Below are 24,369 nucleotides of genomic sequence, written 5' to 3'. Positions count from 1 at the left end.
ATAATGTATCGTCCCTGGCAAGCCACTACTGCCTCTACACTGTGCAGTGCTGGGAAGGCTGAAGGGGAATAGCAGTACTTCACTTTAAGTTGTCTTATTTCTTGCTCTAACGCATCTAATGCACCAGCAGGAGAGACTGACAACTCTAAGGCCAATGCAGAAAATTTCATTATTCCACTGCTCTGCATGGTGGCTCCTTTCCATGCGTTCCCTAAGGTTTTATAGCCACAATTTCACATTGATATATCTTGGGCCATTCAGCAGCAACCCCTGCATTGATTTCATATCATCAGAAGTGCTAGATGTGGAGAAGACCTACGATGGGATTCAGCAGCTCTTGCTGCCAATGCAAGCATCAGCTCTCCTTGTCTGCTTGGTGACCTCCACCATTTTCCTTCTGTGTTGTCTCCTAGGAGTAATTTCCTGCTATTCAGTCTGTGATATCTCTGTCTTGATCCTGCCCTTTCCTCTTTTACATCTCCTTGGGTAATTCTCCAAATTTTGCTGTCTGACCCTTCAGAAAAGTTTTCTTTTACCCTTCCCTGAGACAAACAGTGCAAATTGAACTACCAGTTCTTTCTCCAGACTGAATTCCTTCAGTCATTCTATATTGATTTTCTCTGCTTTCCCTCCAGCAACCTGGTCTTGAGATGTGCTACCCTGAGTGAAGCAGGTGAGCAACTGTTGAGGAATGGAGAGGCATTGTCATCTCCTGGCTCCCTCCTCCACGTCCTTGCAAATTCATCCTGAACACCCTGTCTTTTTTGAAACACAGGCTGGTGAAGATACTGACCTGAGCATTGGCCTGCAGGTGAGTTTGGAATGAACTGTCTCCCCTTGTCTGTAATGGGGTGACATTCACTCGCTTGAGTGAGGGAGTTGTGGTGTGTTACACACTGGAGGTGAGGGACCCTCATGTTGGCTTAATTCATTGTGATGTTAACTGGCAGATTTTCAAGCAACTCTAAAGAGTAAGTTAACAATTGGAAAAAAAAAAACCTTTTGAGTTAGTGCTTTCAGCTGTAATACTAAAGGGGATGATGGCAGGTAGCATTCCCATTCAGTATCTCTAGAATTAACTTGAAAAGGGACCTCAGTGTCATATTATGCCAGTCTGAAGCAGATGACAAATTGTGGAAGGTGTGGGAGGCTCAGACGACAGTTTCTGAACAGCAATCAGGACAAAGAAACAAGTCAAAGGAACCCACAGAAATACAAAATCTTCAAAAAAATACCTGAGTTTACACTGGAAAAACTTTGAGGGAGCGTCATCTGAATTGCAGATGTGCAGTAAGAGAAACTTGGAAGATGGCTGAGCTAAGATGACCTAGGACTGAAAATGGCTGGGAAATTAGACAAGAATTTGCCTAGACATGATGTCAAAAAGGCCAAATAATACTAAGCTGCATTAGCAGATCTGAAAATAAGGACGAGGCAGTGGCTCTATATATATGAGTATGTTGTGACCACATCTGAAAAAGTGCTTTTAGCAACCTATTACCAAGATGGGAAGGACTGACCTTGAAAACAGAAGAAAATTGATTTAGGGAACTGATGTATCAGAAATTGCAAAGAGGTAATATATGCATGAACTCTGTCATGCCTACAGTTACTATAAGTAATTGCAGGCAATTAAGAAGGGGAAGATTTAGCCTGAATAGAAGGAAAATGTGTTCATATATTCAAACCGGCAAGGAGGGGAAGGGCTTGTTTAGCACAATCCAGCAGGGTCTAAGAAGGATAGAGCTGAACAATAGGAAAATTTAATACAATGAACTGCTTCCAAGCAATGAGATCTATTAAAAGATAAAACCATCTCTCAAGGAAAATGGCTTGTTTCAGAGAAGGTTGGACAGCTTTCTGCAGAAGAAAAAGCTAATTAGATTTTTCCCTTCCCCAGCACCCTAGAAGGGACCTCAAAGGGCTTCCCATGTCTGGCTCACAGGGAGCAGCAGCAGCCCTGGAGAAAGACAGTTCCCCTAGATTTTTGCTGCCTTCACCTAGGCAGAATTGAGAGCAGCAAGATGGCAAAAAAAAAAAATCAAAGCAGGACCCTCACCTCTGAGATTGCGAATGAAGTCCTCCAGCATCATCTTCCTGTCAGGCTTGATGTTGGGGCTGTACATGTCCGTGTTGAGTAGGATGATTGCAAAGGCCAAGATGAAGATGGTGTCCGGGTTGTGAAACTGCTGGACCACATCTGGGTTACACATGCAGTACCTCTGGCTGCAGCAGGAGGGATGCACACACTTAACATGGAACAGGGGAGCTCTCTGCTCCAGGTTGGCAATGGCTTTATCACATGTAGAACAAATTGCTCCTTTCACTCCACCTCTCATACAAATGAGAAAGAACTGACTGCTCTCTGAAGGCAAATTTCCCCACCAATGGCTGAAGTAGGCCACTGAAACTTCAGCCTTCTTGTTCTCAGGAACCAAAAAAGCAAGTGAGACTAGAGAGGTGTCACTGTGTAAGGGTAATACAGCAGGTGACTACTCCAACCTGCCTTGCTAGAGACAAAGCACTCCTCTGGATGCACCAAGGGACCAACCCAGCATCCCTGCAAGCCCCACTGCTGCTCTTCCTTTGAACACACCAAGGAACAGGGAACCCCTTGCTGGCAGACATGTAAGCACTGGCCTCCCTCTGGCCCTTTGTGTCCTTCATGCCACCGTACATCTGACAAGGACGTGGCTCATATGCAGCAGTGGCACAGAGGACTCCACAGAGGACTCCACACTTCAGTGGCACAGAGGGCCCCTCCATGGCCACCCTCCTTGGAAGGGAAATCCTCAGTCATTCTCTCCATGACTGTTTTTTTGCCTTGGGTGTGTTCTCTGCTTCCACCTGGTTGCAGCAGTAGGACTGCAGGGCTCATTCTCTTACCTGAAAGCCTCAATTAGCCGCTCCACCTTTTGTGCCTCCCCCTGCACGCGGATGTGGGCCTGGAATTTCCGCAGGGCTTCATCCAGCTCCATGCCTGAGAAGTCCATCTCGTCCACCACGCAGCTGTGAGAGGGGGACAGCCTTCATCAGAACATCCTCCCGTGGATAACACCGGGCAGGCTCCTTCACTGCAGTGCCAAGGCTCAGTCCCCCAGGGAAATACCATAGGAAATGTCCTGAGACATCACTACAGCTGCCCAGGTCATGCTTACAGTAGGCAGTAATTTCAGAGAACTGATTTCTGTGTTCTACAGCTGGTGAGCAATTCTTGTGCCTAACTACATATATATATATATTTATATTTATATATATATATAGATATCTAGACATCTATATTGACATAGATATTTAGACACCTATATCAAGACCAATATCAATACAGAGATAAATCCATCTAATTCTGACTTTCCTATCATCTGGTAATCCTTCACACATTGTTCATTCCTCCGTCCCTGTCAGCACATGCACTTGTTCACTACCTGCTTATCCATCCTTCTGTTATCTCAGTTCACTGGCCTGTTCTCACCCTCCATTCTGCCCAGTATCCATCCCCATTTCCAACCCATATCTTCTTCACCACTCTTCACTCCCTTCTCAACCACTGCAGCAATGGCATTCATTAGGTCTTTTAAGACCAGAGCCAGCTCAGGGAAAATAGGAAATGGAAGCTGTTGTACAGAATTAACATTGCAACACCACCTTCTCATCTGGTATCACTTTTCATTTCAAAGTGATGCACTGCCCACTTGTAATTCATGGCCAACTTAGATACTCCAAGAAGGGGATGCTACCTCTTGTATTTCCCAGTTAAGCACTGTCATCTTATAAAGGTCCTGCTGTTAGTCTCCAAAACCTACTAGTACAGTTCTTGATGTCTGTATTAGTCAAATAATCTACTTGTTCTTATTCTTACAGCATGATATTTCAGTCACTTGTAAAGACAACATCTTCCCCATGTGGCTCCAGCACATTCTGTTAGCTATTCCTACCTTTTGTGCTCAGGTCATTACTGCAAGCATTAATCAAAAGACTAGACTCAGAAAAGTCTGTTCATAACCTCCCTTAGGACCAACTTCCCATTTCAGCAGAGCATGTAGGCACTAATATCTGCATCAGCCAATTCTCTCCCCTCTTTATGATTCCTCTGCTAATTTCTCTCTCTTCCACTCTCCACTAAATATTTCTCATGTCTAATGCTTTGCTGAAGTCTAGAATTACCTTCTATATGTCCTTTGTCTAGAAAACTAGTTATTTTAACAGACAGATATCGTATACTGTCTATTGGCTTTTGTATGTTGCATTTACCTTCCTATCTCTCATTATTCTTTCCTACAAATAAATTTTCAAAGCTGACATTCTGTCTGACAGACCAAGAAATTCACAGCTGCCAAAATCCTATTTTCTTTAAGCCTTCCTTAAATACAAAGTTACTAATTTGCTAATGGCATCAACTTGACATAAGAAATGTATTAAAAATTCAAGAACTTCCTATTTTCTGCATCTATAGACCTTGGATACTAGTTCTATCTACCTCTCTCCACCCTTTATTTCATTCTTTGTATTGTGTTTGGATTGCTTTCTCATGTTGTAAAGGATAAATTAACCCCAACTTTAAGGTTAGGAGGAAATTTTCCCCAAGACAGGTTGTCTGGGACTGTATGAGGAGTGGTGCAGGAAAAATAGAGGAGGAGGGGATTAGCTGTCTTCTAGATCCTTCCATTTCCTAGGAGTACTGGAAATTATGCCAAACAGACCTCTTCCAATAAAGGGATGTGCTGTCACCAGTTTCTTCTTCTTCTTCCTTTCTGTGATAAACTGGAGATGTGTCTGTTGGTCTTTTCCACAGTGCTGCAGTTTGCTGTGGGCTTGTTGGGAAGTGGTTTGTGAACTAGGCTGTTGAGTGCCATGTGCAGCCTTACTAGAATAAAAATCTGTTGTACAATGCCTCAAATGCATGAGGGACAGGGTTCAAATGCTCAGAGACATCTCTCCATTCTTCCACTGCCTTATTGATTCAAAGCTGAGATATCATCATTTAACTGGGGTGACACCCACAGAATAATTTACCAAGAGCTCTGAATGAGCATAAAGTGCTTTGTATCTTCTAAAGCTGGAGTTGTTACAGCCTCAGCTAGGAAATGTGGGCTCTTTCCCTGCACAAACTCCATACAATTGAAATTTAGGAACAATTGATGAGGAGCAAGGGAAGAGAATCAAAGTGACTGCTCTCCCAGAAAACCTTCCATGAAACATTTTTTTCTCTCTCCAAGAGGTGGACTGCAGAAACACTCACAAATGGTTTCTGGCAATAGGAAATCTTCCTCCACTGCCTCTTCCCTTTGTTATTTTTATTTTTCTCATACTTATACTCACTCCCTTGGGTTGACATCAAGGCATTCTGCTTCTTGGAATTTATCTTTGATACTAAGAACAGTTTTTCTCTGGTTAGTCATTATTGTGTTCACAGCTGCAACCACCTCTGCACTTGGACTTTCATTGTTATTTTTTTAATCCTTTCCAAAGTGTGATGTTTCTCAGCACTGACCCCAATGATTTTGCTGCTATTGTCTGCTTCCAAATACGTGAAAGCAGAGTCCTTGCACACACCAGGGAGAGCTGCTGAGGTCACCCAATCCACCAGCATTAAATCATCTTTTGCTCCCTCCTTCCCTCTTTGATCAGTCTTTCCCCTTCCACACAGGCTGCTCTAACATGTCCTCCCATTTAGAAATCTCAAGTAATAAAGTCAATGCCCTTGATACAGAAAGCATCAAACCTTTATTAGGACAAGTAGGACAAGACAGCTGCTCATAGCTCTTTTCAGACTCAAACAGGCATTGCTACATAAGTTATGCTCAGCTTCTCCTTTGAGAGCTTCTCCCATGGATACAGGTTTACTTTGTAAATTTTAAGAACTCCTAGGAGTCTCTTCCATTTGTTCCTAAGCCCAAAGAAGGGTGTCCTGCTTCCTGAGAAAAGCTGAACAGGCAGAAAAGACAGGTCAGGAAGAATGTTTGACTCAAGTGAAGTCAGCTTGTGCTTGGATTTTATTTATCTGACAAAGCCTGTGCCAAAGGTCTGAGGAATAGCTCCTAGAGGAGACATCAGGTAGGCTGCTACTTTCTGCTGCTAGACAGACAGAAAGAACGGTGGCTCATAGCTGTCTGATACTTTTTGTGAGCAATTTGACACAGGAAAGTTCATTCAAAGAAGAGCCCTGTGCTATGGGGCTGCCATGTTCCTGCTCCTCTGCTACATGGCTGCAAGTTTTGCTGCTTTGCCTGACTTCAGATTCCTGTGCTGACTCCCGTTACCTTCCCGAAGGCACTGTGCTGCTTGTGTAGGAGCTCCTCTGAAATGTAATGCAACTTTTCTTTATGAAGCCAGAGCAAGAAGATCTTTTCTTTCCAAGGCAGAGACCCTGGAAGCTGACACAGGATATGAGAGTGGGCAGCTCTCTGCATCCAAGGAATAAACCAACAGCTTATGTGCACATGCCAAAACCAGTGCCAGGTTCATTTTTTTCCACAGACATCTGTGAGATGGCTATTCCAAGACCTCCAGAAGGCCTCAAGGATAACAAAGCAGGGGCACAGTAATCACCTTATAAAATCTCCTCCTGTTTCAACTCCTTCATGCCCATGAACTTGCAACAAGCCACACAAATTGAGCTCACAGTGCATCCAGAAACTCATTTAGCCCTGTATTTGCAGGGATATGACTTTGGATCTTTGGATCATGTTGCTGAACTGTGTAGAAAAAGTGCTGACACCCTGCCTCATAAACAAAGTAGTGGGGTTTGAGGGCTCTTGTGCCACCTGTATCCATGGGGAGCTTGATGTGCCCTGGGACACCCAACAGACAGGCACCTCACAACTGCAGAGTGTTCCACACCAGCTGCCAGGACCAAAGATGGATTCTAGATGGATTATTTTGCCCAGCTATTATCTCTGTGGTAGCCATGTTGCCTCCTAGGCTACAGGGCATTCCCCCCAAAGGGGGTGGACAAAATGGCTTCAGAACTGTGAGGACTTAGCACAGGGCTAAGCATGGCAAAAAAACCTGTGGCAAAAGGGTTCAGTGAGGGCAGGAAGCAGCTGTATCATGTGGGGCTGGGATCTGCTCACCCAAGTGTAATGACCTATTTTCCAGCTTTTCCGCTCAGGTGACAGTGCAGCAGGAGCTGGGATGCAACTAAAAGTGTCTGTAATGAACCTACAGCCTACACTCAGGGAGGGAGCAATGGGGGAGGCAGCCAGGTGGAAAGTTTAAAATCACAAGGCACAAAGATATTAATAAAAAATCATCCCTTTTCTCAGCTTCCCTAATTCTACAGGCTTCCTGCAGGTGAACCAGGATTTGGGTGAATTGTAGAGGAAGGGCTCAGCTCCATGTGAGGAGGCTGCCCTGCATGTGCTAACTGAACAAAAACTTAGCAGTACTCACTGATTCCTTGCACCAGTGGGCACAGGCACATGTCCCAATCCTGCCCTCTGTGCCCTCCTGTGCAAGGATAATCTCTACAATGAAGACCATGGCCTACACCAGTCTTCTCTTTCAGGGGGATGCTACATGACACGTATTGCCTGCTTTTTTCTGGGGCTGATTCATGCCCACTTGCCCTCCCATGGTTGTTGGTGTCTCACATGGCTACTTGGGCACCTACTCCTTCCTAAGCAAGGAATTGCCTAGTGTACCATGCCTTGCACCAAAGCTGCCTCACAAGTACAGAGCTGTTCCCACACCAGACATGTTGACAATGCAGGGGAGGGTTCTGCCTAGCCTACACCTTCCCCTCCAAGGGACATTGGGAACATTCCCTTGGGGAACAAAGGAAACTACTGTCTTCCCGTGGACCTAGGCAGGTTCAAGTTGCACCTTCAGCCTTCACAAGCCTGATGTGGGAAAGCAGTTCTTGCTTACGTTTGATCTGTGCTACAGCTCTGCTTGCAGCAGGAGGCCAGAGCTGCCTAACACATTCTTCCCTCTGTCCTGTTTCCATCACATCATTATCTATTGCTCCACAGCACAAGCTGCAACACCGTGCTGCTCAAACCCTCCTGTGACGCACGCTCCTTATTGATCCTCTGCAATGTCCTCAGTGAGAAGGAGAAAGAAGCCTAGTTTGGGCTAACCTGACAAGTTCATTATGCCAGTCCAAGAGGAATCTAACACTTCTTTGAGAGACAGTCTCTTTGCTGGGCTCCCAGCTCTGCACTTACAGTCCTAAGAGCAGCTTTGCTGTCCCTGACTTTTCCACGAGAGAAAGAAAAGACAATACAGGCTTGACAGACAGGAAAGCTGCTCACCCACAGGGGGAGCGTCCCCAACAGCAACTCACAGTCTAACATCAACAGCCCCCGACTCAGCACGTCTCCTCTGCTTGAGTCCCTGCCCATTTTGTCCTCTTGTTCATGAATAAACAAGAATGGATAAAAGGAAGCAATTCCTGAGCCAGAAACAGGTGGAGGGGAAGAATGAACTAAAGCGAAGGGAAGTATGAACGAAGGACAACAAAAGCAACAGATAAACAGAGAATGAATAAAGGATGCAAGAATGATGATGTGTCTCATATTAAAAATATGTTTTAATGCCTTGGGATTGACTTTTTTAAAGTAATAAAGTTATTTTTCTGCAGTACTTGCCAAATAGATTTGATTGAAACTGCTCACTGCCACATAGGTGCTTTAATGACCTGGTCTACCTCTTTCCAGCTGTATTTCCTGGACTGCTAGACACTGAAACCCTGAGATAGGTCCCCAGTGACTCCTCCCAGCTGGCTGCAGGACAGGTTGTGGAAGCAGATTCCCAAGAGAAGAGGCTGGATCCTTCTGTGGGATGCTGATTGCAGTGAGTGGTTGTTCAGTGGGATGCTTAAAATAGGTTACAGATGGGATTTATGCCCTGTAACACAAAATGCCTAAAAGTTAGATGTCCAGCTTAAACCAGCACATTGAGAAGAACAACACTCTTGAGGGATCCATCCCTCTTTGATGAAAGGAATTCGTAAATTGATAGAAAACACTAAATTTGTTGGTGGCCAACAACACTTGAGAGAAATCCTTATTTTAAAGATTGAAGCCTTTTCTACAAGAGAAAATTACATAGTGCATCTTCCTAAAGAGACAAACCTCAGCAGGTTAGTGTTATCAAAGTGTATATGTCAATGATAGTCAGAAACTGTTGAAAATCCCCTGCCCTCTCCCTTGATCCTCTGGCTAGTGTGTATAATTACTTGTGAGTTATCCAGACACCTTTTCTGACTTCCAAGAAAATCAGCTAAAGGTTGAAAGATAAGAGTGGGAAGATGGAAGGGAGACTATAATTTCAGGGCATTTAGACAGTGGGCATGAAGGTGTGAGAAGGCAAAACAGCCTACCAAAGCACTCCAAACCTCATAAAACACTTATCATTGCCTCAACCCTGCCCATGTACATAAAAGGCTTTGCATCCAGCATGGCTCTTCTCTGGAGCTTTGCATTTACTAGGTGGGCAGTAAAGTGGGATCATCTTCACAGTGCCAAATGCCACTCTGCACTCCTGAGCTCTGTTGTGACAGGAAGAACAGACAGAGGTTGGCTTGTCTGTCAGTCAGCACAGCTTCAATATCTGTGGGAGCCAAGAGAACTTTGCAGAGTATAGACTTATGGCTGGGCTTTACAGCTGAGTCTGGAGTTTGTAACCTGGGCAGCTCTGACCTGCCTCCAAATGCACAAGGGAGTCTGACACTTTTGCAGATGTTTTAAAAGTTGTCCTATTATTTATTCATGCAGCTGGGTTAATTTAACCTGGCTGCAATAGAAACATTGCTTACAATACACAATTGCAACATAAGTTTTCACATCAAGCGAAAGCTAAACTAACACAGCAAGTGGCATCAATAATTGAAATTGCTTTGGGGAGGAAGAGGAGGCTCCAGGGTCAGGTTTGGGATGTGAAAGAGCACAGATACCCCTGACTGCATGCAAGCTTGCTCATGCAGGTGGTCAAGCCTGTCCAAGAACTGCTGTGTGCTCATGGCCACCCTGCCTGGACATCTGACCTTGCCAGGACTAACAGTGCCTGTTCTTCTTCCACCAATTTGAGACACAACAATGGCTGTGCTATTGGGCAGATTGTGCAAAAACTACTGTAGGGGGTATTGTTGCTTCAACATGGTCTCCAGAGAATGCCACATACCTTAACATTGGCTTTCTAAGTGTGGGTAGATGTGGGGACTGCAAGACAGCCCTTGCAGAGACTATTCTCTCAACTTGAGTCAGCGTTCCTGAGCTACTTTGATGGAGTTGGATGGGGAATGAGAACCAGACTAGGTCTTAGACAGTTCTAAGATGCCAAAAGGTCTTTGATCTGCCTCTTGTTCCCATAGAAACAGCTCAGAAGTTGTGACCAGACCTTGAGCTTTAGCACACCGCAAATGCCAGCACACTACACTGCACTGCCAGCCCTCTTCTTCCTGCAGCATGGACAGGGAAAATATCCAGGATGATAATCCCGAGCCAGAATTTCTCCTGTCAATACTTTCTCAATTGTTTCCATGCACGTCACACTCTTAGGTGTACAGCGATTGCCCAGCCAGCCCTCACAAGCAGCTGAGGAAAATTTGCTTGCAAAAACCACCAAACATTGCTCCCTCAAGTTCAGAATGACACAGGAAGAGAGTGAAAGTACCTTCAAACAGCACAGCCACAACCAGCTGAATGTGCGTGTTCTTTCTTTCCTGTTTTAGAAGTTTTGTGTATATTTTAAGTCTACTTTTATCTTTGCCTTTAAGGAAGACGAATCAGCCATTTATTGTGAAGAGGGGCTGGCAGCACAGACTGTTAGTGCAAGTATATCATCCGTTGCCTGGAGAGATCAGACACGGGTTTGAACCCTGAATTCAGACTCAGTTTCTTGATATACATTCAGACACGCACAGTCCATGTCCAAGATATGTCCACAGCCTCAATAGCTCAGTCCCCATCTTTGAGCCTTGCTTTCTACAAAGGATGGCAAGGTAAAAAGGATGGCAAGGTAAAAAGGATGGCAAGGTCACTCTTTCATAAACATTTGCAGTGGTACAATGAGAGGTGCAGTGGAAACTCAGGTTAATGAGCATGATGGAGTAGGGCCCCTGGCTTCAGTGGTCCCCCCCACTATATGGAGAAACAAGACAGGCAACCACAACACAGCAGCTCCCGGGCCTTGGGGCTGGGAGGCAGATACCAAGCTTTGCAATAGGGACTGTTCTCAGGAGCTGCTGACACAGAGTTTGTAGTCCCATGTGAGGCAGAAGAACCTGGTCATTTGCAGGGATGATGCCAAATTTAGGACTACAAGCTAGCAACAGCATATTGCTATTGCAATATTTCCCTGTCTCTGCAGAGGCTGGGTTTGGACTTCAGCAGATTATCTGTCAGGGGAAGCAGTCCACACATTGCTTGCTGGAGAGAAAGAGGCAATTACTTTTAATTGTGGCTCTCAGCATGAAGAGACTGGAGAGAACATGTGTCTTGTTGCTAGCCAAATCAATACCCATACAGTATATTAAAAAAGAGATGAACTAAAGGTCAGGTACCTGGAGCAATAAGCAACAACAATTGCAGTGGAATGAATTTTGAAATTTGGACCTAGATTTGGCTCTTGAACTTTGTCATCCTCCAGTCTTTTTCTGGAATAGAAGTTGTGTGTGCATTGGATTTGGGGTTTCTGTATGGTTTGGTTCAAGAGAAACCACTGCAAAATTCAAGTGAGAGAACATTTTGGAGAATGGGAGAATATAATGAAGGACTCAATGCAAAGGATTTCCCACCTAAGAACTCTGCTTCTGCATAATAAAAGAAAAGACCCAGCTGAGTTCTGGTCATCCCTTGAAGTGTGTCTCTGAATGAGCTAGACTTGAAGGGAGAGAAGTGGCTGAGAGACACAGGGCTTGTGTGACCAGGGGAGAATTGAAGGTAACAATCTAGCAAAGACAGGACTGAACAGAAGCAGGGGGGAAATCTGAGATCTTGTTCTGAAAAAGGACAGTTCAGCTCATTGGAGATTTTGGAGTGGGGATGTTCCTCAGTGCTCTGTGACTGCAATGGCAACGACAAACCCTTAGTAGCATGCCTCCTCATGCAGGCCTTCTCAACACACTTCTAATTATCCCTGTAATGCAATTGGACAAACTGAAAAGGACACTCATCTCCAACCTGGACAGAAAGAGAACCAGTTGTGTAGCCAGCATTCACTTCTCCCTGCTGGTCAAGGAGCAGACATTTTCCTCCTCTGCCTCTCTTAGTTCTTCCCAGAAAGCATCAGAGGTGCTTTATTTGGGTGGGGTGAGACACCAGCCACAGAGTTTCCCAGACCCAAAACCTCCCAACATCACTAGTCCTAACCCCTGACAGTGCTGAGCTCCTGCTAGATGATCACAGGCCTTCTGAGGAGAGATTGAAATGAAAGGGCTGATGATACTAAACACAACACTGGGAAATGTGTTGAGGGGTGCCAGTTAGGGAGCAGGAATGGGGAGGTTCCTGCAGAGTGGCAACAGAGGGGCATGGAGGACAATGGAGTGCTTGTTGATGCAACCGGGAGCACAGTGGGCTGGCAACTCCTCTAAAGTGCAGGAAGGAGGGGAATAGGTTTCCACACTTACTCCAGGACATCTCTGTTGAACTGCTTCTTGCTGTTTCCCAGGAATTCCCCAATCATCTGGCGGCTGAGGCCCTTCCGCTGGAGCAGAAAGTGTGCCACCCCAATGGGGGTGTCCGGGATGAAGCCTCGGGAGATCAGGAACTGGATCCCCTTGTCTGGGTTTCTGAAAGGGAAGGACAGACACATGGTGAGTTTGCATGATCTCTTTGAGGCATTATTGCCTCTGGCTCCCCTCATGGCTTGCAGCAATGCAGCCCTTGGTATTTGCCTGGGCTCCTATGAGTTCATGCCTGTGGCAGGAATGGGACCGGCTGGGATGAAGAAAAGTGACTTGCAGTGTCCTACCCACTTGATGCTGAGGACAAAATGATGGCATAGGACCTGCTGTGTCACTTACAGCACCTGCAGTCAGTTGGTAATCACAAGTGCCATCCCAATGCCACAAAGGATCCTGCTGCATTATACCATGCCTCATCAGTGACTCTCTTCTGCCATCCATCTGCTCCAGAGTCAAAGGCTCTTGTATCATCCCTGTCCCACTTTGTCCCACACGGACAACTCAGGAAGTGTCACTACATTCAGTTATTCCAAATGTAACCCACAGAGAGATGTCCCCAAGGACCAGAGGTGAGAGCTGGGCATGTCACCCTTTGCTTTAGGGGAGCTGGGGTTGTACCTTCTGTAAGGCAGACAAAGGCAAAGATAAAAATGTGTCTGTGAAGAAACTTAGGAGATATTTTTGCCATGGTCTCTGGGCAAATGAGGATCAAGACTCAAAGGGGGATAATGAAAGGTGGGCATTTTTTCTGTTAAAAAAATAATTCTCTTTTTCATACATTTTCAGTGCTCAGTGTTGAGTGACATTTTCTACCTTCCTCATCTGAGCTTGGTGCTGGCTGCCTGAACAGAAATCCCATACTCAGATTTGCTTGTCTCGTCCTCCACTTTCCCCACCCTTAGCTGTTCTTCCCTTCTCTATTGATTCACCCTCAGGCAGAAATCTCTGTGTGTGAGAGAAGGCACCAGGAGAACACTTTGTCATAGATGGGAGGGAGCTTTGTGCAGCTCCCAGACAGAGGGTTTTTCTCCCTCTGTAGTTGTGAGTGCCTCTCTGAGAACAGGTCTAGTGTTGAGTGGGCCCAATTGCCTGGCCGTGGGAGTGATTTTCTGCTTGATAGTGCTAGATACAGAAATATAGAATGGTTTGGGTTAGAAGGGACCTTTAAAGGCCATCCAGTCCAATTATCCTGCAGTCAGTAGGGACATTTACAGCTAGATCAGGTTGCTCAGAGCTCCCTCCAACCTGATCTTGAATGTCTCCAGGGGTAGGGCCTCTACCACCTCTCTGGGCAACCTGTTTCAGTGTTTTGCCACCCTCATTGTAAAAAACTTTTCCCTAATATCTAATCAAAATTGACCCTCCTTCAGCTTAAAACCATTACCCTTTGTTCTATTGCCATAGGCCTTGCTAAAACATCTGTCCCCATCTTTCTTACAAGCCCCCTTCAAGTAGTCAAGTACTGACTGGATACAATAAAGTCTTGTCCTGGAGAACAAAAGTCTTCCTTCTTTTGTCCTGGCTGAACAACCCCAACTCTCTCAGCCTCTCCTCGTAGGAGAGGTGCTCAATCCTTTGATCATCATTGTGCCCTCCTCTGTACTCACTCCAACAGGTCCATGTCCTTCTGGGGACCCCAGAGCTGGATGCAGCACTCCAGGTAGGGTCTTAAAAGAGTGGAGTAAAGGGACAGAATCTCCTCTCTCAGCCTGCTGCCCACACTGCTTTTGATGCAGCCCAGGATACAACTGGCTTTCTGGGCTGCGAGAGCACATTACCAGCTCGTGTCCAGCCTCTCATCCACCAGCACCCCCATGTCCTTCTCAACAAGGCTGCTCTGAATCCGTTCATCCCCCAGCCTGTATCAATACCAGGGGTTGCCCTTCCCACTTGGGGGGTAGTGCATGTCTCAACAAGCACACATTTGTGTGTATGTATGACCTGTACCTGCAGATTTCTTTTGCACCCTACATGTTTGTCAGAGCCTGTGTGTCTACGTATTTTGGGTTGCTCCTCATGCCTCCTATAAGCACATGTGCTTCTATGTATCCTGGGAGTGGCTGTGAGCCTATGTGGTGCCTTTCCCACAGGACAGACAAGAACGAATTGTACATGTGTGTTGTGCAGGAGGTTTTCTTATATTTCAGTCTGCCACGCTGAAGGGTCTCTGTCAAGGTGCACTCGTGCTGAGGTGAATGAGTGCAATGCCAGGAAGGGTTCTCTGAGCTGGTGAGTGGGGAGAGGTAAGAGTGTGACTTCATGAAAGGATGCCATACTTCCATCATTAACCCAAATTCAGGGTTCTTTGTCAAGGCTCAAGGAGTGAGTTTGCTCAGGCTGTTTCCTGGGGTGGGGAAAGAATAGGATGAGATTTCGGAGCACGTGAATGCATGATATGCACAGGCACAGACTGTGACACTGTCAGGTGGTGAAGTATGTGGGTGAGCAACATATGTCTAGCTATAAGGGGAACAGCATTCAGCAGAATGGCCTGCTCCTTGCAGAAGCCTCATGGGCAGACAAAAAGTGGATGAGCTTGAAATAGTTCTGCTTACTGTGTCATGTCAAAAGAAAATATCCTGGGCAGTGTGGCATCCCTGGGGAGAGTGGCTGTGAGAACAATCAACCCACTAAATGTATGAATGGGAGAGCTGCAAGATCTGATACCAAAAAACCCAGGCCTTCTTCACAGAAAAGCAACAGTACAGCTTCTTCATTATCACACAGACCTCCTGGTTCACCTTTGAAGAGCACAGGTAAAGTTCCCTGCTAAGTGCAGAGGTGATATGGTCAGGACAAGAGTCAAGCTAAGCAACAGGGATTCATAAAATGCACATCCACCTGCACACTTTGGTATTTGGCAAGGGACAATACAGTGTTCACAAATGAGGATGAACTCAGCTACACCAGTGCGACTCCAAAGCCACTAGACTGACTTTGGATTTACTCCATAGGAGCTGGGAGCTGAATATGTCTAAAAAAATGTAGCTCATGTACTGGTATGGATGTGCAGATTTCAGTAGAGATGGCACATACAACGCAGAGGATGCAGAATAAAACAGTCCAGCTATGACAGTCCCCCTGCACTGCCTAGACTATAACTTGGATACACTTGCACACACTACTCTTTCAGTAACAGCAGCCTTTCATCACTTCTTCCTGGGATTCAATTTGTTCCTCACAAAATCCTGATAGCAGTACAACATCTCAGCCACTGAACACCTGCAGATGTATCCCATGTACTGCAGCATGCAGCTTTTACCCAGATGTGTAGCAAACAACTCCACTTCCATCTCTCCTGAGCCTGGTCTCTGCTATTCTTTTTACTGTTGCAGGGGTGTTAAGCACAGCCAGCAAATGCTGCGGGATTCCTCACGTCCTGCTGGCTTTCCCTCTGCCCACGCAGCCAGCTGCCCACACACACTGAGCTTTTACAGCAGTGCTGCAGAATGAAACACTCTCCGTTCCGGGGATTTCACCCCCTCACTGTGCAGTGGGGATGGGGAAAGTGCCACTGCAGCACAGCATCGATGTGTTCCCAGGGGCTGCTCCAAGCCAGAGTGCTGCTTCCCAAAAACGCAGCGCAAGGCCAGATAGACTATGCTGCTGGCAACTGCAGGCTTCCAGCTGCTGGTACAGGATGTGCACACACACAACCTCAGCTCCATGCCCCGTGGGTCAGTGCCCACATTGCAAACTCCACAAGGGTAAACTGGCTCCTTCCTAGACACTGACAGGGAAATCAACAACCAAATGTCTGCAGAGAGCCCAACAGCCTTCCCAGCCCCTTGGGTGGAGGTGAACTATGGTGTCACAAGGGGAGCCACGTGTCCACTCAGATACCGATCAGAGAATAAAAAAACCTGCACTCCCCAGAGCTAACAGGTCAGTTTCCTCACTCCTGTCCTCGAATCTGATCTCATAACTAGTAATACATCATCCTCAGTTCTGTAAGAGTCCCAGATCTGTCTGATCTAACATTACTTCAGTTCTGGATGGGCTCTGAACCCAGCCCTAAAAATCTCTCTTGGTTCCTGCCTCATGGACTTCGCAGCCTTCATACTACATGTATATAAATGCTGTGCATTGCCCCTTCATCTGTGCAAAACTTCTGCCTAGGACTGCATAATCATCAGTCCCCACTCTGTCCAAAAGGCCCATGCTAATGGGTGGTAAAACATTCTTTTAGTATGGGTACATTACATCCTCGCCATTAGGTGACTCAAATGGAGACCAAGACAGCATAAGATAAGAGTGTGATGATGAAGCAAAACCCAGTATTTCTCATGGCTTTCTTAGATGAGAAAAGTCTCATCTAAAAGCAACAAGTAAATCTAAAGGTCCTTATAGGAACTCAGCTTCTTTCTGCCAATCCACAATAGGCTACATGTGACCCCATGAGTTAACCTCTTCTTGTGGTAACCTCTGGGCTGCTCTGCTTTTGCTTTCACACCTACAGCCTTCTCACAGGATATCGAACTCCAGTGTGTAAGAGACTGAGATGACTAAACCTGGTCTGTAAGGTGAAAATCTACCCAGACATCTGAAGGTAAATGACAGCCAGAGATGTAATTTTGTCATCATGACTCACGCTGGGCTAGCTAAGCTCAGCTCTATTTCTCTCTCCCTTTATTTGTAATTGCCCCATGTTAAGGAACCAGGGCTGGGTTTACCATGCCAGCTATGTTTGTTCCTTTCCACATAGCGGAGCACGAGCCTAGATCCCAGGCTCAGCTGGTGGATGCCAAATGAATGGCAACTGGGACTGAAGGTACAGTAAATTCTGAGAGCATGGGCACTAGTCATGGAGCAGTGGGCTTGTTCCTCTATTAGACAGAAGATCAGGAAAGCACTTGTGAGAGTACAGGGAGGAAATTTCTGGGCAGCCAATCTGTGTCCTTCATTGCATACCCAGATGGCCATGCCCTTGAATATGAAAGAACTTCCCCAGAGATGGATCTAGACCAAGAGTCTGCCATCACCTGCTCCTGTGAGGCCTGAAATAGGCTGGGAAACACGACAGACGAAGAGTCACTTACATATTGAAGAGGTTCAGTCCAATGCGGTAGAGGCGCTTCCTCATGGTGTCTGTGGAGAGCGTGGGGGACTTGCAGCTCGCAGGGTTCTCGCAGTGGTACCTGGGGAGGCTGAGGATCATGGCCTGCAGTGCTTCTTTCGAGGACACCTCAGAGGCTGACTTGGCTGAAGTGGAGGTGCTGCTGCTGCTCAGCTGCTCTGAGTTATCTGCATTTTCAGACTCAGAGCCTTTGCTTTGCCCCGCCTCATTGCCAGCATCAAATTGGAGCTTCTGCACTGCCATCTGATCAGTCTCAGCACTGCTGTCTCCCGTGCCATTAGTACTGACATCCACCTCGGTGAAAGTGTGGCTGTTCTGGAGAGCTCTGGACTCAGGTAAGCTCTCTGGGGCAGCTGGTGGCTCACTGGCTTCTCCCTCCCCTTCTCCTGGGCTTTCTTCAGCTTTGATAGCTTGAGAGAGCCCAGCCTGGTCATTGCTGCTGAGGCAGTTTGCCATGGACACCGAGGTAGATGACGAGACAGAGATGTTCTTGTTGTCAATCTGGACTGTGACATCTCGAAAAGCCATCATGAGAGTGCTGCTGCTTTTGGGTAGAGTATCTGGCAGGAGACCTTCCTCCTTCTCCTTGTCCTGCAACTCAGCTTCTAAGTCTTGGTTTGGCTGCATTGAGCTAGCACTGAAGGTCTCCCTTATCTGGTATGAGCCCCCATCTTGCAGGGAGCACATGGTCTTCAGGCTCCAGTTGCTGAGGGCATCATCAATAGACTTGGCCAGGGACTGAACTTGTTCCGTGAAGGAGTCCTCCAGCTCAGTCAGGGCCCCACTGATGGTGGCGGGCAAGGACGGGGACCTCACCAATGGGATGCCGACGAAGTTGTATCCCTCCACCAGGGCTTTCTCCGCGGAGAAGCTCTCCGAGTTCTGGACGCGGACTTTCCTCAGGGAGATGCGGCGCGGCATGCGGCTCTCCAGCAGCGAGTTGCGGATCTTCTCAAAGTTCTTGCTGAGCTGGTACTGCCGGAAGGCGGTTTGGATGGTGCAAGCTGCCCTGCGAGACACCAGGTGACCGCCGTATTTGTGCTCTAGCATTTCGATCTGAAAGACACAGAAACGAGATGGCATTTTTTGTTAATTGACTTCTTGGTGGCTTTTTGTTACCCCTGTTCCTATACTGATTAGGGTTAATGACTGTCAAAGGAACTTCTAACACTGAATTATCTGAATTGCTTTCAAGGCAATGCCATGCCCATGATTTCAACAGAAAGTTCCCCTTTGGGCATGGATGGCTAAAACACCAGCACCAGGAACCTCCTCACAGCTGTAACATGATTGTATCTCTTTCCAGAGTGCCAGTCACACAAGCTGGAGCCTGCAAGTGCCCTTCCCTTGCAGATCCACTTTTCATGGCCTTTAGGGCAAGCTCATCTCTGCAAATACCATATTCCAGCAATGCGTGTTCCTACTTTCCTGCTCAGCACTGCTCTGTTAATGTCAAGCATTATCTCTTGTCTCAGAATGCTATTAATGCTTCTCCCCTCCTTAGTCACCTTAGGAAATACTCCCAGGGAAAAGATAAATCATTCAGAAAAAGGGAAGAAAATTTAATTTTTAAATGCAGAAAATGGTGGCTTGATCATAGCAGCTAGTGAGAAACAACAGCTTCCATATAAGTTAGTGGAGGCTGGGCTTGTTCTGAGTTGTGTCTTTTAAAAAGCACTCTGAATCCCAAAGTGCATTTTCTTCTGATATCTGAGTTTTTCAGGTATCAGCCAGTTTTGAAAGGTAAAAAAATCCGAATTTTAAATGTTGAGACAAGATATTAAGAACAAGCAGGAGGGTTTACCTGAGCTGACAACAACAAATCCACATGTAAATACATAAATACATACACACAGCTGAAGTGCCATCTCAACTGGCTTCAGCAAAGCAGGTATGTGTGGCCACTTCTTTGCTGTAGTCCTGAACATATACTTTCTGGTAATCCCCTCACTGGGCTTTCACTAATGTGCTACAGGAGAATGTTAGATGATGTGGTTGCAGTGAGTGACTGACAGAGGACAAGGAGGGACAGTGTGAAGATGATCATGGAAGATGGGATTGAAGAAAAAGAAGGATGAACTCCAACTGCACTCACTGATGTTTTGGCTGTACTATGAGCTAAACTCTACATTGCCGGCACTTCACAAGGCAAAGGGCAGGTGCAGACCGTAGTGTTTGTATGTGTGTGCACATGTGGAAAAGCCAAAAAAAGGTGAAGTGCTGGTTAAGTCAGGCCTGAATTAAGAGAGGATTCACTGCATCATTCATGTGGGGAGTATGAACTCATTAGCAGAACTGAAGGATGAGTTTACTGACTGCATCCTCATCCCCAGCCAGATACCACTTGCCCCTCAGCATGCCTTGTTGGCTCAGTACACACAGGATGAAGGACTGAGCTCACACAAGATCTGAGTTTAAGTGCAAATTGATTTTGTAGTCAAAGGGAGACTGAGGCATGAGCCTCAGCTCACAGAGTCATGTCATATTGTCTGCTTTCTTCTTCTTCCTTTTTTGTAACATTACGTAATTTACAGGGAGTGATCCAGGTAAAAGCGAAGGCCTGGTCTGACAGATGTGAGAAGTGTAAATCACCCCTGGAATCTTTCCAATACCAACTCCTCTGGAAGTAGGGGAAGTTAATATGACCTTGGGAGAAGTCAGGAAGAGAGGAACATGACCCTGGCTGCAGCAACAGGTCTAGGGATCCTGCTGCACTGGATGTGAGGCTGCCATTTATGGAAAGGAGCAGGGAGGGGAGCACATCCTTTCATATTTCCCACTCTGGACATGAAGTAGGGAATCTTTGCCTTCTGCTCAAACATAAGGTAGGATTCTGTTTTCTGTTTGCCTTGCCCTCAAGCTTTATGGATAACCAAGGACTCTCCTTATCCTCAGTGTTTGTTATGACAGGAAAGAGGAATACAGGGACAAAAAGAGATTCTGGGTAGTAAGCAGAAGTGTTTTGCTGGGGTTCTTTGTCTTGCTTTTCAAAATGACCATCTCAAGGCCCACCACAAAACCAGCCGCATATCTTTGTCTCCTGCCACATATTCTTAAAGTTGGTCTGCCTGGAAAGAGATTGAGCCATCCCTTGGCCCTTCCCTTCAGGAGGAAGGCTCATGCAGATAAATGCAAATTAAACCAGTAACCTGCAAAGGCCCAACCCAGACAGTTAGTACTGACAACTGACCGTGAGCATTTCCTATAATGATCTTGTTAATGAAAATGTAGAGCTAATTGTGTTGGGAGGGAAAGAGGAACAAATGGGAGGGGCAGGCACAGCTATCTGAGGGACAGAATAATAGTAAAATGCAAAATAAAGCAGAAGCGAGAGCCTTACAATTATCTGAGGTTTCCAAGGAGGTGACAGCCATTCTGAAAACATGATATTCATATGCTCTGATCTTATTAGAGGCCAAGACAAGATGTCATTGCTGATCTGAAGTAAAAGGCCAGTTTATCTCACGCAAGGACAGTTCCCCAAAAGACAGACTTTAATAACTACTGAGAAGACATCCTTCTGAAAGTCTAAAGGAACAGTGCAAGCTATCAGTACCTTGATAAAAAACATCAGCAGCTTTTTGCAGTCCATAATCTCAGTCCTCCAAAAGGGCTAAAGCATTAAGAAGCAGAACAAGATCTAAAATGAGAGGACTCCCAAACTAGTCTGTTTTCCAGCTCATTCCAGGGGTGTAAGGATGGATTCTGCATGTGGTCCACTGCCATCTGGCCCTGTTAAAAGCGAGGGGAATCCTACAATATCCTGCAGCTGGGATAACAGGGACAGGGACTGTATCAAAGGATGCCTGAAAAGACTGGCAAAGCCAGATGCAGCACCCCCACAGAGAAGTGTGCTCCCCACTCTTGCTTTATAGGAGCAGGTCTCTCTCTCTGTCTCCTTGATGTAGTCCAGCCATTTACTGTTTACTGATGCCTGAGATGTACACATTTGCTATCAGGTCGAGCTAACTGGCAGTCCAAAGGAATTAAGGATTTCACACAGCTGTGGCCTGTGTTCCTCCTCTCGAGAGGAGGAAAGGACATCCATTAGCACCACAGCAGTCATAGATAATGGAGATGTATGTCTGGCTGGCCAGAGGAACCTTCTGAGAGGTGAGAAAGGCCAGACATGATTGGCCTTCTCTCACTCCTAATAAACCCTACGAATCTCAAGTAATTGCCTACTTAAAGCTACTCTTCTCTGGGGAATGATCCGACAGCCAGCGCCAAAGGAAGGGAAAGGCAGGAGAGGGATCGCCAAAGGAAGGGAAAGGCAGGAGAGGGATCGGGGTGGATTTCAAAGAATAATTAGCTTAACACATTTCTGGGCCTCAAAATGAACACTCATTCTGAGCAATTCAGGCCTTGTGGCTGAATTAGAAGTGGCTGGGAAATATCCATTGCTGTGAGGGATTGTACATGAAGGGAGCTTTAACAAGGTCAGCCTAAGGCAAGATGAAGTGCCAGGCCTGGATATGGCCAAACATTTGAGGTGCACACCCCTTGGCTTTGTTGCCCATAGGCATAAATTCATAAATCTGCCAGGAGAAAATGGGCCTGATCTTATTCTCAGTTAGCACTGGTTTTCCACCAAGGTTGCCACTTAGCATGGCGATGTGCCACCATGTTAGTAAGAAGAGAGTCAGGCTCAGGGACAGAATCTGAGGCAACGCATGCATTGCAAAAAAAAATTAAAAAAAAAAAGACATACAGAACATACATGTTCTCTATCATCCTTTCTTAATGCTTCTCCCTCCCTCCAGCCTTTCACAATGAAGAACATTGCTATAAGGGCCATGTGTTAATGGGATATTTTCCTTCATGCCTGGGACATCTGCCACCCTTCAGCACAACCCAAGACTGTGTATGACAGAAAGCATGCTCCTCTCTCCTGATACCCTCCATTTTCCCAACATTCAATATAGTCCAAGCATAGGGGAACTCTAGCACTTTAGTCTCCATTCCAACCTCCCAGCGTAGTGTACTTCTGCTCTGTGCACTGTCAGCAATCTCTGTTTCATGGGATAGAAAGTAAGGAGAGCCATGAAGCCACTCACCAACCCAGCAGTATGATGCTGAGGGGCAATGACTGGTCCAAGCCTTGCAGAGGAGGCTGTACTCTACCCTCCTACCCTCCTAACTAACACTCAGTCCTCTCCCAAAAAGTAAATGTAACTTCAACTGTGCTTTGAAACTAAAAATGTCTCCTTTCACCTATTTTCCTTATCGTAAGTTCTGTTAATGTTTTACAATTCGAGCTATGACGAGGATTCTACTGGGACAGTGCTATGAGGGTCCTATCACTCTTATTCCCATTTAACAGAACTACCTGACAAATAAATTGATAGGAATACCTATAAAAACACATACTAGAGTGCAAGAATTGAAGAATTAATACTCTTCACTGCCTGAAAATCTCCCCTTCCAGAGCTGGAGGCAATTCACTGAGGAAAACCATCAGGCTGGAGAGGCACACATACTGTAAGCCCCCTTTGCTGTGGGAAAAGTGGTTTCACCTACAAGATAGGCTAGGTCCGTGCAAGGTCAGTCCTGCAAGGCACCAGAAATTAATGAACAATCAGCTAACATGTCTCTCTCTCACACATGCATCCAGGGCAGGTTTGGCCTCTGCTGCAAGAACAATGATAGGGCAACGTGACCTTAAAGCTAAAATAACACAGGACAGATGCCCCAGGACAAACCAGAGCAGCTCTAGGACATCGAGGAGGCTAAGCCCTTATATAGCAGTCAAGATCTGGCCCACCCCGAGGATACATCACATCAGTTTGTTAAGCCAGTTAATTAGTGTCTGTTGTTTTTTTTCCTGGTGTGAAGCAAGAATTATTTCTGAGTTGAGTACACAGTATTTCGAGAAAGACAGAGCTAAAGAGCCAAGATCTCTCTTTTGCTCAGAAATTTATTGAGCCATTGATCTGACATGTATGTTTAGGGACAGCAGCAATGCCTTAAGAGAAGTGGCAAAGAGATGTCCTAGAAGTAGCAATTTTTCTGTGGAAACCTCATTAGCTGATACCCTTCAGCTGCAGTGGCATACCTCCCACTGAATTCTCCCACTGAACGTAATCTGGACACTGTCACTAGTGTTTGCTTGTCATCCTCACCTCGCATACTGCAGGGTCTGCATGTCCAACAGCCTCTGGTTGAGCTGCCATACCAGGGAAAAGACAGAAACTATTATTTAGGTTCTGTTTTGCACAACAGCTCTCCTGGACTGTAATCTGCAGAGACGCGGAGGGGGGGAGCATGTTCCACCTCATTACCTTTGAAGGAGGAGCCCAGCTGCTATTAGCCCCTGTCCCACTGTCCCCTGCTCGGAGTCCATCAGGAGATGCAGCTAGAGATGGGCACGCTTGTGCTCTGGAGCTAGGCTGTAGCCTAAGGCACAGAAGGCAAGGCTTGCAACTTCTGGAACTGAATAATTTCCTCTCAGCCTGGTTAACCTGCCTGTCTTTTCAACATCCACTGCTGCATTGAAGGCAGTCATGGCAGCAATACACAAACAGCGTGGTAGATGCTGTGTAGGACAGTCATTGAATGAAACCCTCATGCTAATGCAGAAGTGCACTGGGGACCTACCCTGCATGATCCAAGATGGCAAGATGGTTCTTGGAGATCTCTCCCATGAGGGACATCATTTGAG

At 46.2% G+C, this 24,369-nt stretch overlaps 1 protein-coding gene across 6 annotated transcripts in view; it reads right to left on the bottom strand.

Moving 5' to 3' along the window:
* Positions 1 to 24,369, bottom strand: part of IQSEC3 (IQ motif and Sec7 domain 3) — a 95,362-nt gene that overhangs the window by 8,871 nt on the left and 62,122 nt on the right. For all 6 annotated transcript variants that reach the window (XM_017804732.1, XM_017804731.1, XM_017804728.1 and 3 more), the window contains 4 exons: positions 17,671 to 18,764; positions 12,575 to 12,736; positions 2,887 to 3,009; positions 2,060 to 2,226 (listed from right to left, as the gene is read on the bottom strand). In XM_017804732.1, the coding sequence (XP_017660221.1) occupies positions 2,060 to 2,226; positions 2,887 to 3,009; positions 12,575 to 12,736; positions 17,671 to 18,758 (1,540 nt within the window). In that variant the 5' untranslated portion in view covers positions 18,759 to 18,764. The remainder of the gene's footprint in view (positions 1 to 2,059; positions 2,227 to 2,886; positions 3,010 to 12,574; positions 12,737 to 17,670; positions 18,765 to 24,369) is intronic.

This window comes from Lepidothrix coronata, unplaced genomic scaffold (assembly GCF_001604755.1).
Source record: "Lepidothrix coronata isolate B3197 unplaced genomic scaffold, Lepidothrix_coronata-1.0 Scaffold10, whole genome shotgun sequence".
NCBI lineage: Eukaryota > Metazoa > Chordata > Aves > Passeriformes > Pipridae > Lepidothrix > Lepidothrix coronata.
This window is presented reverse-complemented; position numbering and strand designations above follow the sequence as displayed.